General features: G+C 50.9%; 1 protein-coding gene across 1 annotated transcript in view; it reads right to left on the reverse strand.

Moving 5' to 3' along the window:
* The window catches only part of MEOX1 (mesenchyme homeobox 1), a 96,798-nt gene extending 89,284 nt beyond the window's left edge, over positions 1 to 7,514 (reverse strand). The window contains exons 1-2 of the mRNA XM_023201243.2: positions 6,663 to 7,514; positions 6,114 to 6,251 (exon numbers count right to left, since the gene is read on the reverse strand). Coding sequence (XP_023057011.2) covers positions 6,114 to 6,251; positions 6,663 to 7,131 — 607 coding nt within the window. The 5' untranslated portion in view covers positions 7,132 to 7,514. The remainder of the gene's footprint in view (positions 1 to 6,113; positions 6,252 to 6,662) is intronic.
* Between the last annotated feature and the right edge of the window lie 8,475 nt (positions 7,515 to 15,989).

The following is a 15,989-nucleotide window of genomic DNA, read 5'->3' on the forward strand; positions in this document are numbered from 1 at the left end:
AAGAAAAAGGAAAAATTTAAAATATGGCCAGGTGTAATGTTTCACACCGGTAATTCTAGCACTTTGGGAGACTGAGGCAGGAGGATTGTTTGAAGCCAAGAGTTCAAGACCAATCTCGCCAGTATAGCGAGACCCCGTCTCTATTTTTTGTATTAATAATAAATATTTTTTTGAAAAATTAAAAATATGATTATTACATGATGTAGCAATTTCCCTTCTGGGTATACACTCAAAAGAAGTGAAAATACACTCTCCGGCCTGGCGTGGTAACTCACGCCTGTAATCCCAGCACTTTGGGAGGCTGATGTCAGCGGATCACGAGGTCAGGAGATTAAGACCACCCTGGGTAACACGGTGAAACCCCGTCTCTACTAAAAACACAAAAAATTAGCCAGGCGTCATGGCAGGCGCCTGTAGTCCCAGCTACCCGGGAGGCTGAGGCAGGAGAATCACTTGAACACGGGAGGCGGAGGTTGCAGTGAGCTGAGATCACGCCACTGCACTCCAGCCTGGGCAGTAGAGCGAGACTCGGTCTCAAAAAAAGAAAGAGAAAGAAAATACACTCTTCAGGAGGTATTTGCACACTCATGTTCATTGCAGCATTATTCACAATTGCCAAGAGGTGGAAGCAAACTAAATGTTCATCAACAGATGAATGGATAAAGAAATTTGGTGGCCGAGCACGGTGGCTCACGCCTGTAATCCCAGCACTTTGGGAGGCTGAGGCGGGCAGATCAGGAGGTCACGAGAGTGAGGCCATCCTGACCAACATGGTGAAACCCCGTGTCTACTAAAAATACAAAAACTAGCTGGGCATGGTGGCATGTGCCTATAGTCCCAGCAACTCGGGAGGCTGAGGCAGGAGAATCACTTGAACACGGGAGGCAGAGGTTGCAGTGAGCTGAGATGGCACCACTGCATTGTCAGCCTGGCAACAGAGTGAGACTCTGTTTCAAAAAGAAGAAAGAAAGAAAGAAGGAAGGAAGGAAGGAAGCAAGGAATTTGGTATATCCATACAATGGAATGTTATTGTCTTCAGAAAGGAGGAGGTCAGGCGTGGTGGCTCACACCTATAATTCCAACACTTTGGGAGGCCACGGTGGGAGGATTGCTAGAAGGCCAGAGTTGATCACCTGCCTGGGCAGCATAGCAAGGCCCCATCTTTCTAAAAAAAAAAGAAGAAAATCCTGTCACTTGCTACAACCTGGATGACACTTGAGGACATTATGCTACGTGAAATAAGCCAGTCACAAAAAAGACAAATAATTCATTATTTCACTTATATAAGGTATCTGAAATAGTCAAACGCTTAGAAACAGAAAGTAGAATGGTGAGTGCGAGGGGGGGGGGGAAGGGAAAAGGGGGGTTGTTTAATGGATATAGAGTTTCAGTTTTACAAGATTAAAAGTCCTAGAAATCGATTGCACAACTACTGTACTGTGTCACTTAAAAACTGTTAAGACGGTAACTTTTATGTTATGTATATTTGACCACGATTTTTTAAAAAGGAGATTTCGGCCGGGTGTGGTGGCTCAAGCCTGTAATCCCAGCACTTTGGGAGGCTGAGACGGGCGGATCATGAGGTCAGGAGATCGAGACCATCCTGGCTAACACGGTGAAACACCGTCTCTACTAAAAAATACAAAAAACTAGCCGGGCGAGGTGGCGGGCGCCTGTAGTCCCAGCTACTCCGGAGGCTGAGGCAGGAGAATGGTGTAAACCTGGGAGGCGGAGCTTGCAGTGAGCTGAGATCCGGCCACTGCACTTCAGCCCGGGCCACAGAGCGAGACTCCGTCTCAAAAAAAAAAAAAAGGAGATTTCAAATATAAGATGTCCCAGGTAAGAAACCTCAGAAGAGTTGCTTTATGAAACAACCGCAAGCTAAAGTGAGAAAATCAACACAGACTCTAGCAGATACTAGACTTTGAAACTTCTTAACTGTAGCTTTCTTTGATACCATGTTATATACAAGTGTGGCTATAAATATTTGAAAAAGAAGGATAAAAATATTATTGGAAGGGGTTGTTTTTGAGCTGGTGATTTTTAAGTAGGATTTCAACAGGCAGAAGTATAGGGAAGGGAAGGGTACTCTGAGCAAGGAGAAACCACCAGAGCACAGTCAGAGAGGGGGAAGAAAATGCAGGATGTGTTTGCAAGGTCAGTCCCCTGGTGTGGCTTCGTGGCAGGGGTAGTGGAGGGGATCTGGGGTGGGGAGGTGGCCTGTAAAGCGGCATCAGGAGGGAAGAGGAGAGAGAGGCCTATTTGTGGAGTTTTATACCTTAGGCAAATTTGTGGTTGGGCAGGGGCAGGCAGAGAGCAGGTCTTGCAAAGAGAAATTGGGGCAGGACAGCTCTGGGAACACACGTGTTGGAGCTGAAGAAGGATGAGACAAATCACATCTGATTAAAGGCACGTCTCAGCAGAGTGAGGACGTGAGAGCAGGAGGGAGCAGTGCTGAGTTCTAGCACCACAGCTTTCCCAGGCGGGCGATCGGATTCACCTATAGTCACTCTAATCACATGCAACCTTCCCTTGAACCCCATCAGGAAACTACCGCAAAATCCCTCATTCCCATAAATTAAAGACAACCACAGTAGCAAGGACAGTTTGGGGGAAAACAGCAGTGGCCTCACAGCTGTCCCTGCCAGCAGGGGTCTTTAACCCCCATTGGCCTAGGGCTGGGAGTGGTTTGGGTAAGATAACACTATGCTTGTCTCCAGGGTGGGGAAGTGCCAAGGGCCAGGGACCCTGCTTTCTTTCTTTTCTTTCCTTTCTTTCCTTTCTTTCTTTCTTTCAGATGGAGTCCCGCTCTGTCACCCAAGCTGAATGAAGTGCAGTGGCATGATCTCTGCTCACTGCAACCTCCACCTCCTGAGTTCAAGCTATTCTCCTGCCTCAGCCTCCCAAGTAGCTGGGATTACAGGTGCCCGCCACCACACCTGGCTAATTTTTTCTTTTTTTTGTATTTTTAGTAGGAACAGGGTTTCACCATGTTGGCCAGGCCGTTCTTGAACTCCTGGCCTCAGGTGATCCACCCAGCTCAGCCTCCCAAAGTGCTGGGATTTCAGGCGTGAGCCACTGTGCCGGGCCAACCCTTGCTTTCTTGATAATTTCTTTGAGTAGATCAGCTCCAGATTCCACTGGGAGTGAGCAGGGAGCAGTTGAAGAAGATGGCAGAGGAGGAAGGAAGAGCAGAGAACATTCCTTTTGCAACAAACTTTCCATTTCTGGGGGCTTCTCAGCCTCTCAATATGGGGTGCATTTGCCAGGCCCAACTCACCCCACAACCTCTCCAGATGGTCTCTGAGCTTCATGCTCCTGATGACAACTGGACCAAAATGATTGCCAAAAGTTCCCTAGACTCAGGAATTTCTGAGACAGCATAATTGAAATATTCAATTCCACCATCCCCATAAATATAGAAATATTTGTCAGACCTTATCTTCTGAAGGCTGGTTCAGGAAATATGGGCCTAATACCATTCACAGCTGCTATTTATTGAACTCTCACTATGTGCCAGGCACAGAGTTAATCTCATGGATCACTGCATCTAACCTTCACAGAGAGACTCTCTATAGAAGGTGCTACTGCTATATTCCCATTTTACAGCTAGGGAAACAAAGGCTGGAAGAAGTTAAGAACTTTTCCAAAGTCTTGCAGCCAAAAGTTGCCATGATGACACTGTAGCCTGTCTGTCTGGCCAGGAAGAACTATGGAAAATACGTTTCTGATCAATGATAGTTAACCTTCCAGGGACCACTCAGCCTGGACTTGGGGAGGCCCAAATGCAAGGGCACTCCCAAACCCTCTGTAATCAAGAACAATAATATTTTAAGGCAGGCCGGGCTCGGTAGCTCATGCCTGTAATCCTAGCACTTTAAGAGGCTGAGGCGGGCTGATCACGAGGTCAGGAATTCAAGACCATCCTGACCAACATGGTGAAACCCCGACTCCACTAAAAATGCAAAAATTAGCCGGGAGTGGTGGCACACGCATGTAATCCCAGCTACTCAGGAGGCTGAGGCAGGAGAATCGCTTGAACCCAGGAGGCAGAGGTTGCAATGAGCTGAGATTATACCACTGCACTCCAGCCTGGGAGTCAGATTGAGACTCCATCTCAACAACAACAACAACAACAAAATGTATTTTAAGGCAATATTTGTAAAAATCAAAATTAATGCCAAAAATTGATAATGAACAAAATATCACAATTTTAGAGAGAGGATCCAATTACAGACTCAGGATTGGTAGGGTTGGGTGGGGAGCTCTCTGTGGGTTTCCCTTTTCTGAGCTAAATTCCAAATTCCTGGAGTAGGTCGTGAGCCTTGGGTCGCTTTCCCCCTTCTTTGGGTTCTTATGAAGCTGATATTTCTTGCCTCCTTCCTCCCCTTCAGTTAAATTCCAAAGGAGGACTCAAGCATCTGAGCAATAAAGATTTCCATGCTGAACAGCGAGTTTGTCTGGAATCACAGAGGGATGAGTGAGAGTCAGCTCGCTGGGCCCTGCCTCACCTGCTGCTGGTGCTCCCGAGGGGACCCTTAGGGAAGCCCAGGGCCTCTGCGGATGGGAACCTCCCTCCACCAAAGTCTGACTCTGAAGTGTGCAGGCCGTTCAGCAGAGGGTGTCCCTGTACTCCTGGGTGGCCAGCTGCTTAGCGTGAATGCTCTCTCTGCATTGCAGGGCCATCAGTCACTTGCCAAAAAGAGAGCTGGTGCATTTGGGTTTTGCTGAGACTTGGAATGCTGGAAGATTCTGCCTGAGCCCAGCAGGCTCTTGGCTTTGCTATCCTTTTTCAATGCCCTTGGCTCTCAGTTCCCCGGAAAGTGGCAGAGAGGAAGGAGCCACAGTGCCGGGTGCTGCCACCAAGGGGAAAGTTCTTCAACCCAGCTCAGAGTCTAGTTGCTGAGAGTTCCTTCTCATCCTTAGCACATTTCCTACCCGGGATAGGATGAGTTAGTTTGCGGGATGGGGATCTAACTGGCTGGAGGTTTAAAGGGCCTTTCTATTTAGCAGCCGCAAGGGCTGCTAGGGTTCCTGTTACCCATTGTGAGCTCACTGAGGGGCTTCTTCAAGCAGGGAAACCAAACATCATTTCAAAATGAGGATTGCGTTTGAAATTTACTGAAGGATGTGACATCGGGGACCTGAAGCCTGGGGTTTGAGCTCACTTCTAGGGTGACCCATTCTCCTGTTTGCCTGGGACCGTGGGGTTTCCCAGGACACAGGATTTTCAGTGCTAAAACTGGAAAAGTCCTGGGCAAATGGAGATGAGCTGCTCACTCTATTTTGACCCCATTCTTTCTGTGTTCTCACAAACTTTCAGTGTTTCATTTTGCAGATTGAGAGAATCGAGATACTAATAAAACCTGCTGTCCCTATCTCCCAAACCCGTGAGATTCAAAAGAGCTGACGTCGGTATCCCATGGCACCTTAAGCCTCCCCATCAGGGCACGTCCCACTGCTGACACACCTCTGCCGGCCTCTTCTTCCTCTCAGCTTGAGCTTTTTTGGGTAAGACCCCTTTATTCACCCAGAGCATTCCTGGGCTTGGCTAAGAGCAGAAACTCGGGAAAGCTGTGCTGATAAAGCAAAGCACAAAGCATTCCCACCTGTTGATTGGTGCCCTTCTTTTCTGGCCTGTCCTTCTTAGCCCCATGGGAAGGTCCTCTACAAGCTCCGACAGACAGGCGTGCCCCTGAGGGCAGCTGTCAGGAGGAAAATAGGGCAGTGTGGGCAGGAGGCTTGGGCACTGCCTTGTTCTGAACAAGGCCGGGACGAGGAACCAGACAAAAGGTGAACAGACAGTGTGAGAAACCAGGGAGGGCCTGGTGGGGAGGTGAGGAAACAGCAGGTCCCCACCCTGGGGAAGAGAAGGGTTTTAGCTGAAATCTTAACAAACAGGCCAAGCTCATCCTCCAGCCTCTGGGACTCCAGCACGGACTCCCTTGGCTGCCTGACTCTCTCAGAGGCTGCCCATCCCTCACAGCTCCTTGCGGGGCTGCCTTCCCGGGGACTCAGCCAGATCTCAGCATGCTACGTTGTCCCCTCGGCCTGGACATGGCCCAGCTCCACAGGGTGATACCCCAAACCTCAGTCCTCCATCTCCCCCTCACCCCTGGACTCTCCTATCCAGCTGCAGGCCTGCTTCTCTGCCTCTAGGCTCATGGACACATAGGGTCTTGGCTTTGGGTGGCCACCCAGGGTCCCAGCTTCAGTCTTAGCTCTCAGAGCCTTAATCTCAGCTGACTTCCCTGGTAAACGAGCCCTGTGGCTCTAGCACCACTTGGGGCTGGCCAAAGCATGGTGGGGAGGAGCATGACTCAATGGCAGCCTGATTCAGGAAAGCCCCTCCCCAGCCCTCGCCAGGCTGCACCCAGAGGATCCATTTCACGTGTCCTCCAAATCCTTGCTGATCCTGCTTTATTCTCTCACTGGGACACCCTTCCTGGGGCCCAGGAGTGCTGGGACACAGACACGGTCCCCATCACCAGAGAATCCTAGAACTCTCAGTGGAAGAAACCCCAAAGGTAACTGGTCCAGTCTCCTGCATTTGGATAGGCTAGACAGAAATTCATGGACAGAGCATCTAGGCACAGAGAGGGTGAGTAACTTCCCCAAAGTCACACAGTAAAGGAATGATCAGCTGCTCCTGAGCCACCTACCTGAACTCTCCTTTCTCCGCCTGGATGATTTCTTCTCTGTCTCATTGGCAGTGCTCCCAAACACCCCGTAGTCCTCGCCTGGGCCTCCTGTGGTGTCCAGCAGGCCCAGGCTGCTGGTCCCCGTTTCCTTGGAACCCCCTGCCAGGCCTGAGTTGGGCCTGCGCCGGGCCTCTGAGACAGGGAAGTGCCAGTTGGGGGACTGTGGGAAAGCGGGGTGCTGCTCAGTGAAGACACGCTCCTCCTGAGGCAGGCTGTGTGGGGTGGCTGCCAGGCAGGAGGCTGAGAAGTCGGGGTACGCTGCCGTCGCTGTTGCCGGGAAGTCTGGTTTCTGGTGGAAGGAGAACGGGGTGGGCGGGTAGTGGGGTAGCCCTGAGGCCCCATTGCCTTCTGAGTGGGGGTTTCGAAGGCAGCCCCAGACAGGGGCTGGGGGCTGGAGGCTCCTCATGCAGCTGCTGGCCGCGGGATCCATCTGCTGTCCGCTGCACGCCTCGGTCCTTTGAAAGATTTGATTCTTTATAGTTTTTATGTTCAAATTTTTAAAAATGCAAAAGAAAAAAAATTAAATAGGAGGGAAAAATGTTCAACAGAAAATTTACCCCAGGAACCAAAAAAAAAAAAAAACCAAAAAACTAAAGTCTTTCCTTAATGTACACACACATGTGGCCAGCTACTCCTATGTGTGTGCACACACCTATGTTGGGCTTGCTCCTGCCCCTCCAATGCACCAGCCTGCCTACTGGGGTCCCCTGTACGTGTATTTGTCGCCAGTGACACTAAACATTTTCACTGTCCCAACCCAGACGCACCAGCTGAGGAGGAGCTCGTCCTGGAGCCCAGAGCAAATGCCTGCAGAGGGCTGGACCAGGGCTGCTGGGACACACTTTTAAATCCTGCGGTGGGGAGAGAGTGACAAATTTCTGAAGTGAAATGTGAGAGAGGAGAGGGAGGGGTTAACCCGCACACACAAGATCCCCTCCAACCAAAACCCTAGCAGGCAACTATTAATCATCAGAAACCTTATATGCACATCTAATGGGATTTGCAGATGGAGACTTTTAAAGAAACATTGTCTGTATTTTTTTTTTTTTTATTTTAAGGAAAGAGAGCGGCACACACACACACACACACACACACACACCCCGTCTTTAATGTGCCTCCTGTAACACTATGAAGTTATTTTTATTGCACTGTTAACAAAATTCCCCAAGTCTTGGATTTAGAAAAAGCCTTAAGTCAGATCCAGAATCCATCAAATGCCAAATTCCAGGGAGTGAAGTGAGGAATAAAAGCAAGAGACAAGCTTGGTGATTGCATTTGATTTAAAGGCCCTTCTACTGCTGCCTGCGAAAAAGGAAGGTGGATTAAAAGAAATCTTTTTTGCAAGTCTCAGCGGCCCACTATGGTCTGTAGTATAAAGAAAGGCACACTCTAGAAAAAAAGAATTTCTCTCTGCCCAGAGTGACATTCTCACTTTCTCAGTAACTTAAAAAAACAATCAGATTCTTCCTTCCGCTCTTTAACCTCCAACTTACATGCCAATTAGCCACAGTCTTCTCTAGAGAGGTTTCAAGTCATTTTTCTTCACAGCAATGGCAAGGCTCTTAAATAAGGTCCTTGAAGTTTCTTCGGGTCTCCTCCCACCTGCTCCCTGCCCCCTTCACCTCCACCCACTGCTTCCCTTTCTCAACCCCTAGAGGCGGAGGCTTCCGAGGAATTTGGGGCAGGGAAATAGGAATCACGGGCTCCTCATTCCCCAAAGGAACCTCTTTGGCAAGCAGGCACGTGGGTCTCCGGGCTGGTGCACATCACAGGGCAGCCAGCCCAAGTGCCATCTCGATGTCCAATCAGTCTTCCTCATGGCTGCGCCCTGCTGGTCTCTCAGAGGGTTAATGCAATTTCTTGGAGGACAACATTCCTAACACCCAGGGGCCAGAACTCCTTCCCCACTGGTTATTGCCACAACCCAGGGCAGCAAGATTGGGGCAGAAACAGGCATGGACCTTAACAGCAGCGTCTCTGCTGGCTGCTTCCAAAGACGGCCAGGGTTCCCTAAGGAGGGGCCCCTGGGTCTTAGCTCTGCAGCCTGGAGGTGGGGCCCCAGGGGGGTAGGTGCAGGAGATGCTCCTAGGAAGAGCGGAAGGGCACCCAGGGATGTGGAATGAAGCCACGACTTGCCTTTAATATAGAAACTCCAGTCAGATACACATCCCCGGAGCAGGAACAGCTGTAAAAGATAGCGAGGGGTGTGCATATGAAAAGATGTGCCATCTTCTGAAACAAGTGATCAGGTTGTTGTAGTCCAGTAAAGGGGATGGGGTCATAGCTGCCAATCAAACTCTTCTCTCTGCTTTGCCCAGGGCTCAGCTGTGGCACACACAATTCTCTGAGCCTCACAACTTTCCTAGGATGGGTAAGATCCATTTTGCAGATGACAAAACTGAGGTTCAGATGGATGACTGGGCTGCCCAGACTCTCAGCTAAGAAAGGGTGGAATCAGCATTTGGCCTCAGATATCCTGCTGTTCAGTCTGCAGCAGGCCAGATGCAGAGGAAGCAACATGGGGTTTGAGGTTAGACGGATCTGAGTTCAAACCCCAGGTCTGCCACTTCCTGGCTGTGTGCCCTGGAACAAGTCACCTTATCTCTCTGGCTTTTTTTTTTTTTTTTTTTTTTTTGGAGACGGAGTCTCCCTCTTTTGCCCAGGCTAGAGTGCAGTGGCGTGATCTGGCCTCACTGCAAGCTCCGCCTCCCGGGTTCACACCATTCTCCTGCCTCAGCCTCCCGAGTAACTGGGACTACAGGTGCCTGCCACCACGCCCGGCTAATTTTTTGTATTTTTTAGTAGAGACGGGGTTTCACTGTGTTAGCCAGGATGGTCTCAATCTCCTGACCTCGTGATCCACCCGCCTCGGCCTCCCAAAGTGCTGGGATTCCAAGCGTGAGCCACCGCGCCCGGCCATCTCTCTGAATTTCTGTTTCCTCATCTGAGATGACAGTCAGAGTGGGATCTGTGTAAAGCACTTTGCACCTTACACATTTTTACCCCCATGGATTCCCACAAGAGCCTTCTGAGGCAAGAGTCATTCTCATCAGTTCGGTTTTTCAGAAGACTCCGGTGCACAGAGAGACTGTGTAACCTGCACAAGGTCACACAGCAGGGAAGCGGAGGACCCAGGATTCAAATCCAGGCAGCCCAGCCCACAGACATTTGTAAATTTTCAGTGAAATCCTTTATGTAGGCAGGTGCAGCGGCTCAGGCCTATAACCCCAGCACTTTGGGAGGCCGACCGAGGTGGGCAGATCGTTTCAGGTCAGGAGTTCAAGACCAGCCTGGCCAACGTGGTGAAACCCCGTCTCTAATAGAAATACAAAAATTAGCCGGGTGTGGTGGCACGCGCCTGTAATCCCAGCTACCCGGGAGGCTGAGGGCGGGAGAATTGCTTGAGCCTGGGAAGCGGAGGTTGTGGTAAGCCGAGATTGCACAACTGCACTCTAGCCTGGGCGACCGAGTGAGATGCTGTCTCAAAAAAAAAAAAAAAAAGAAAAAGAAAAGAAAAAAAGAAAGAAATCCTTTATGCAAAAGGCAGAGTAAGTAATGGACAAATGTGGCTCCTTTCCTAGCACATCTATTTCTGGTTAACCTCGATGATCCCAAAGGGTGAACCTGGGAATGGGGAGTTCTAAGGAAATTCTACAGAAACAGCCTTGTGAGGTCCTTGGGTAGGGGGGGCACTCTGTGCTGTGGGGGTTCTGGAAGGAATCCGTGGGAGGCTGGGAGGAAGATCTGGCTTGTCAGCTTCCCTAGGAAAACCTTCCCCTGGGCCGGCCGCAGGCTGTAACCGGATTCCTGCTCCGCCTCTGCATCTGGCCCAGGGACCTCATGGCAGGGAGGCCCAGTGCCTGGCCCTTTGCCCCGGATGGGGTGGGCCCTGGGTCATGGCGGGGTGGGCGGGAAGGTCAGGAGGGCCATGGGGAGGGGACGCGGTGGGGTGCTTTGCCCTGAGAACATAGGCCCCTGGCACCCTGGAGCCCCTGGCAGCTGCTGGCGTCTGTCAGCCACCTCGCGGGGCTCGGCCGGGGGCCTGCTGGCCGCTACATCTTCCTGACAGGCCCCTCTTCTGAGGCCAGGAAAAAACAACAACAGTTCCTCCCCTCACAGCAACCCATTTGTTAGATGAAGGCCGGGCACCAGCACCTTTAACCTCCTCAAAGTCAGCATTTCCCTGTCAAGGCCCCGCAGGGCCAGAGACAGAGATGGATGGAAGGAGCTGTGTGTCGAAAAAGCCCTGTGGCCTCGAGAGGAGAGCCCTGTTTTCAGGAAGGGAGGGGACCCCGGTTTCTGATTGTTGTGGGGGAGAATAAGGGGAGGAAGAGGAAAAGTGTGAGTCACGAGGAGGTCCCCCAGGAGCGTGGGGGCGCCCAGGAGGGCTTTCAGCCTGGCCACACCTGAGCCATCACTCGGAACTTGTGGAATGTCCCCCATTGTGTGTGGCAGGCAGGCGTGTACTTGGCGGGACAGGGCTGCTTCTGTTCGTGGCCACCCCACCCACCTGTGCTTGGAGAGGCAGGGGGTCCGGGAAGGGCCCTGGACCTGGAGGCAGAAGACATGGGTTCAAGGTGTGACCTTGGCCGGGCGCGGTGGCTCAAGCCTGTAATCCCAGCACTTTGGGAGGCCGAGATGGGTGGATCACAAGGTCAGGAGATCGAGACCATCCTGGCTAACATGCTGAAACCCCCGTCTCTACTAAAAAATACAAAAAACTAGCCGGGCAAGGTGGCGGGCGCCTGTAGTCCCAGCTACTCAGGAGGCTGAGGCGGGAGAATGGCGTAAACCCGGGAGGCAGAGCTTGCAGTGAGCTGAGATCCGGCCACTGCACTCCAGCCTGGGTGACAGAGCGAGACTCCGTCTCAAAAAAAAAAAAAAGAAGGTGTGACCTTGCCTGATACCAGCTGTGTGTGGTCTCAGGCAAATCACACCCCTTCTCTGAGCCTCATTTTTCTCACTGGCGAAATGGAGTTGACAGTTCTGGCCTCACCTGGTGGTTAGGAGGATAAATGAACTGCATCTGAGAACAGAGGAACTGCATCTGAGAACAGAGGCTGACTATAAAGGGTGATGCACGTGAGGAATAGCTTCTTCTGTCCTTAACTATGCTGAACCGCTGGGCAGGACACACTGCAATGTAGGTGAAGACGGCTCATCCCAGCCCCCAGATACCTTCTTCTATGGCAACATAACACAGGGGTCCAAATCATGGCCTTGGGAATTGGGGGCCTGTGGGTTCGAATCTCAGCTCTGTTTTTTTGTTTTTTGTTTTGAGATGGAGTCTTGCTGTGTTGCCCAGGCTGGAGTGCAGTGGTGTGATCTCGGCTCACTGCAACCTCCGCCTCCCAGGTTCAAGCGATTCTCCTGCCTCAGCCTCCCAAGTAGCTGGGATTACAGGTGCCTGGCACCATGCCTAGCTAATTTTTGTATTTTTAGTAGAGATGAGGTCTTGCCATGTTGGCCAGTCTGGTTTCCAACTCCCCACCTCAGGTGATCTGCCCGCCTTGGTCTCTCAAATTACTGGGATTACGGGCATGAGCCACTGTGCCTGACCTCAGCTCTGTTATTAATAAGCTAAATGGCTTCAAGCGACTTACTTTATCATTGAGCCTCAGTGTCCTCATCTGTAAAATGGGGATAAAGTTCTTCCTTCCGCATGGGGATGCTGAGAGACGTGAGTGAGGTGGTCTCTGAAAGCTCTTGTCATAGCGTGGCATGCAGGGGTGACATCTGGATGATGAGAACGATGATGCCTGAGATTTTTGCCTTACAGATAACTCCAGAAGAGCGCTGTGAAATATTCATATGCCACCAAACAGGGAACAAGATGAAGCCATTAGCCTGCGCTTACATAATAGAATGTGTGAATCAGATGAGACGCCTGGTCTCTAGCAAGACCTTAAGGGATAGACAAAAGACAGGCAGATTTTGGATACGGTGTACATGGCTATGGGCTAGCGTGTTTACTACTGGGCCTGGGATTTATTTGGAATGTACACGTGTGTCCTTTGCTTCTCAGCAGACTTTGAGGCAGCAGAGTTACTACTGCCTGCCAGCGTGCCTGACAGGGTATTTTTTTTTTCTTTGTTTTTGAGATGGAGTTTCACTCTTGTTGCCCAGGCTGTAGTGCAATGGTGTGATCTCGGCTCATCACAGCCTCCATCTCCCAGGTTCAAGCGATTCTCCTGCCTCAGCCTCCCGAGTAGCTGGGATTACAGGCACCCGCCACCATGCCCGGCTAATAGTTTGTATTTTTATTTTTATTTATTTATTTTTTTGAGATGGAGTCTCACTCTGTCACCAGGCTGGAGTGCAGTGGCGCAATCTCGGCTCACTGCAACCTCCGCCTCCCGAGTTCAAGCGATTCTCTTGCCTCAGCCTCCCAAGTAGCCGGGACTATAGGCACGCACCACCACGCCCAGCCAATTTTTAATATTTTTAATAGAGACGAGTTTTCACCATATTGGCCAGGCTGGTCTTGAACTCCTGACCTCAGGTGATCTGCCTGCCTTAACCTCCCAAAGTGCTGGGATTACAGGCATGAGCCACCACGGCCGGCCCTGACAGGGCTTTTGTAATGCTCAAATAATATGATCCAAGGGTCAGAGTTGAGTAAACTACAGAGCACAGTCCTTGCATTCCACCCCAGGGGCCCAATAACGAGGTCTTTCTCTAAATCTCAGAAAACACTAAGCTAAGGGAGGTAAGTTCTGCAGATGGGTTTTCTCGTGTGTGTGTGTGTGTGTGTGTGTGTACACATATATATATATTTAAACCTTTGGTGCTCTACTTGTCTGCTACCAAGATTGTAGGCAGATGACTGAAAAATGTAATACACAGAATGACCTGCATAGAAACCTGGCTTTTGGAGGTCACATGACTCAGTTTCCTCAATTGTAACGTAGTGGCTCACTGTACAGACACTCAGTAAGCACCCAGCAGATGAACACCTTCCGGGGGTTCTGGATTGGAGTCAGCTGTATAGAATGAAAACAAATGACAAAAGGGGAAACACAGAGTTTATTATTCTCCCCCATAAAAAAGGCCGGAGGTGACAGTCCAAGCTGTGATGGCCTCTCCTCCAGGCACTGTCTCTCTACTTTGCCCCCCTGCGGTACCTTGTTCAACTGGCATGTCAGCATTCCAAGTAGCATGAAGGAGGAAGGACAAATGGACTCTCCTCATCTCTCTGCCCACCACCACCCACCCTCCCCCCCGTTTAAAAAATAGACATGGGGGCCGGGCACGGTGACTCACGCCTGTAATCCTAGCACTTTGGGAGGCCGAGGCGCACAGATCACGAGGTCAGGAGTTCGAGGCCAGCCTGGCTAGCATGATAAAACTCCGTCTCTCCTAAAAATATAAATATTAGCTGGGCATGGTGGTGCGTGGCTGTAGTCTCAGCTACTCAGGAGGCTGAGGCAGGTGAATCACTTGAACCTGGGAGGCGGAGGCTGCAGTGAGTCGAGATCATACCACTGCACTCCAGCTTGAGTGACAGAGTGAGACTCCGTCTCAAAAAAAAAGAAAGAAAAAAGACATGGGGTCTTGCTATGTTGCCCAGACTGGCCTCAAACTCTTTTCCTTGAGCAATCCTCCCACCTTGGCTTCCCAAAGTGCTGGGATTTATAGGAGCGAGACACAGTGCCCAGCCTCTCTACATTTTTTTGTTTGTTTGTTTGTTTTTTGAGACAGAATCTCACTCAGTCCCTCAGGTTGAAGTGCAGTGGCGTGATCTCAGCTCACTGCAATCTCCACCTCCCAGGTTCAATTGATTCTCCTGCCTCAGCCTCCCAAGTAGCTGGAACTATAGGTGCATGTCACCACGCCTGTCTAATTTTTGAATTTTTAGTAGAGACAAGGTTTCGTCATGTTGGCCAGGCTGGTCTCAAACTCCTGACCTCAAATGATCCACCCGCCTCAGCCTCCCAAAGTGCTGGCATTACAGGTATGAGCCATTGTGCCCAACCCTCCCTGCCCTGTTTTAAGGAGGGTCCTGTTCAACAATTACTCTATAGACCAATTGCCCAGAACTATATACTTGGCAGTGAGGAACTGCTGGGGAGGCTGGGAGATTCAGGCTATAGGCACCTTGGTGGCCCTGATAACTCTTTTATCTTCTTCTTCTTCCCCATCGGAACCTGTTCTCAAGGAAAAGAGCTAAGGTAGGGCTGCCAGATAAAATGCAGGGTGCCCAGTTAAGTCTGTTCCAGGAAATATTTGGGACATTGACTAAAACATTGTTGTTTGTTTATCTGAAACTCAAATTTAACTGAGTGTCTTTTTTCCCCCTAAATCTGGAAATCCTAATCCAAGGCTAAACTCATTTTCAGGACACAGAAGGCTCTGGCCTTACTTTTTGAGTCAGGACATTGCACTTTGACAGAAGGCTCTGGAAGGAAACTTTAAAGGGAGGCTTCCAGAGGGAAATGCGGTGTTGGGTAGGTCTGCCTTTGGTTATGGGCTCTCTGGCTGCTGCTGGAGGAGCCCAGGGTCCCCCAGGAAAGCCTTCTGTGGAGGTCTTTTGAGAGAGACAAAGCAGAGGGGTGGAGGAAGGGTGGCCCAGGTGGAAGGAGTGAGGACAAAGGTGAGTGCCCCTGGGCAGGAAGTGCTGAAAGAGAGAAGGAGGGAGGCCACCAGGCCTGGGCCTGGAGCCAGCCTGGGAGACTCCCAGCCGCCCACTTCTCGGGGCCTCCCTTTTCCAGCCGCTTGCTTTCGAGGCAGCAGTGCCATTATTTGGGGAAACCAGCTAACCAGATAGGACAGCAAACCGGGGATTTATGTGGTGTGGGAACAGCTCAGGTTTCCCTCGCTGTTTACCCAGCAGTATTTTTTAAAACAGAAATCAGCGTGCGGGTAACCGCAGCTGTGAGTTACTAGCTCTGACTGTGAGGGCTGAGGTGGGGGGAGTCTCTTCAGAGCCCTCTGCCCACTGACCTGGGAGCTGCTGAAGGAATGTGCCTCTCCCCAACCCAGGCCAGGTGGAGAAGGTGGCCCTGGGGAAGGTCCCAGATCACTGCCTACCTCACCCTTACCCTCGCAATGAAGGCCAGCATCTCTGGGGCAGGGGTGATGATGGTTCAAGGTCTAAAGCTTTAGAGATCAGTCGGTTTAGGGGTCAGAACCCAGGGAGCCAGGCAAGTAAACACAGGTTCCTCAAGCCAGCTGGGAGGGAGACACCTGGGTGCCTTTGATGGGAGAAAGAGGGGGTCGACAGCTACTCGGCACTGGCCGATTTTCCCTTTCATGAACATGGGCCCAGTGTAACCAACCGTATTTGTC

Source organism: Piliocolobus tephrosceles, chromosome 16, assembly GCF_002776525.5.
Source record: "Piliocolobus tephrosceles isolate RC106 chromosome 16, ASM277652v3, whole genome shotgun sequence".
In the NCBI taxonomy this organism is placed as follows: Eukaryota; Metazoa; Chordata; class Mammalia; order Primates; family Cercopithecidae; genus Piliocolobus; species Piliocolobus tephrosceles.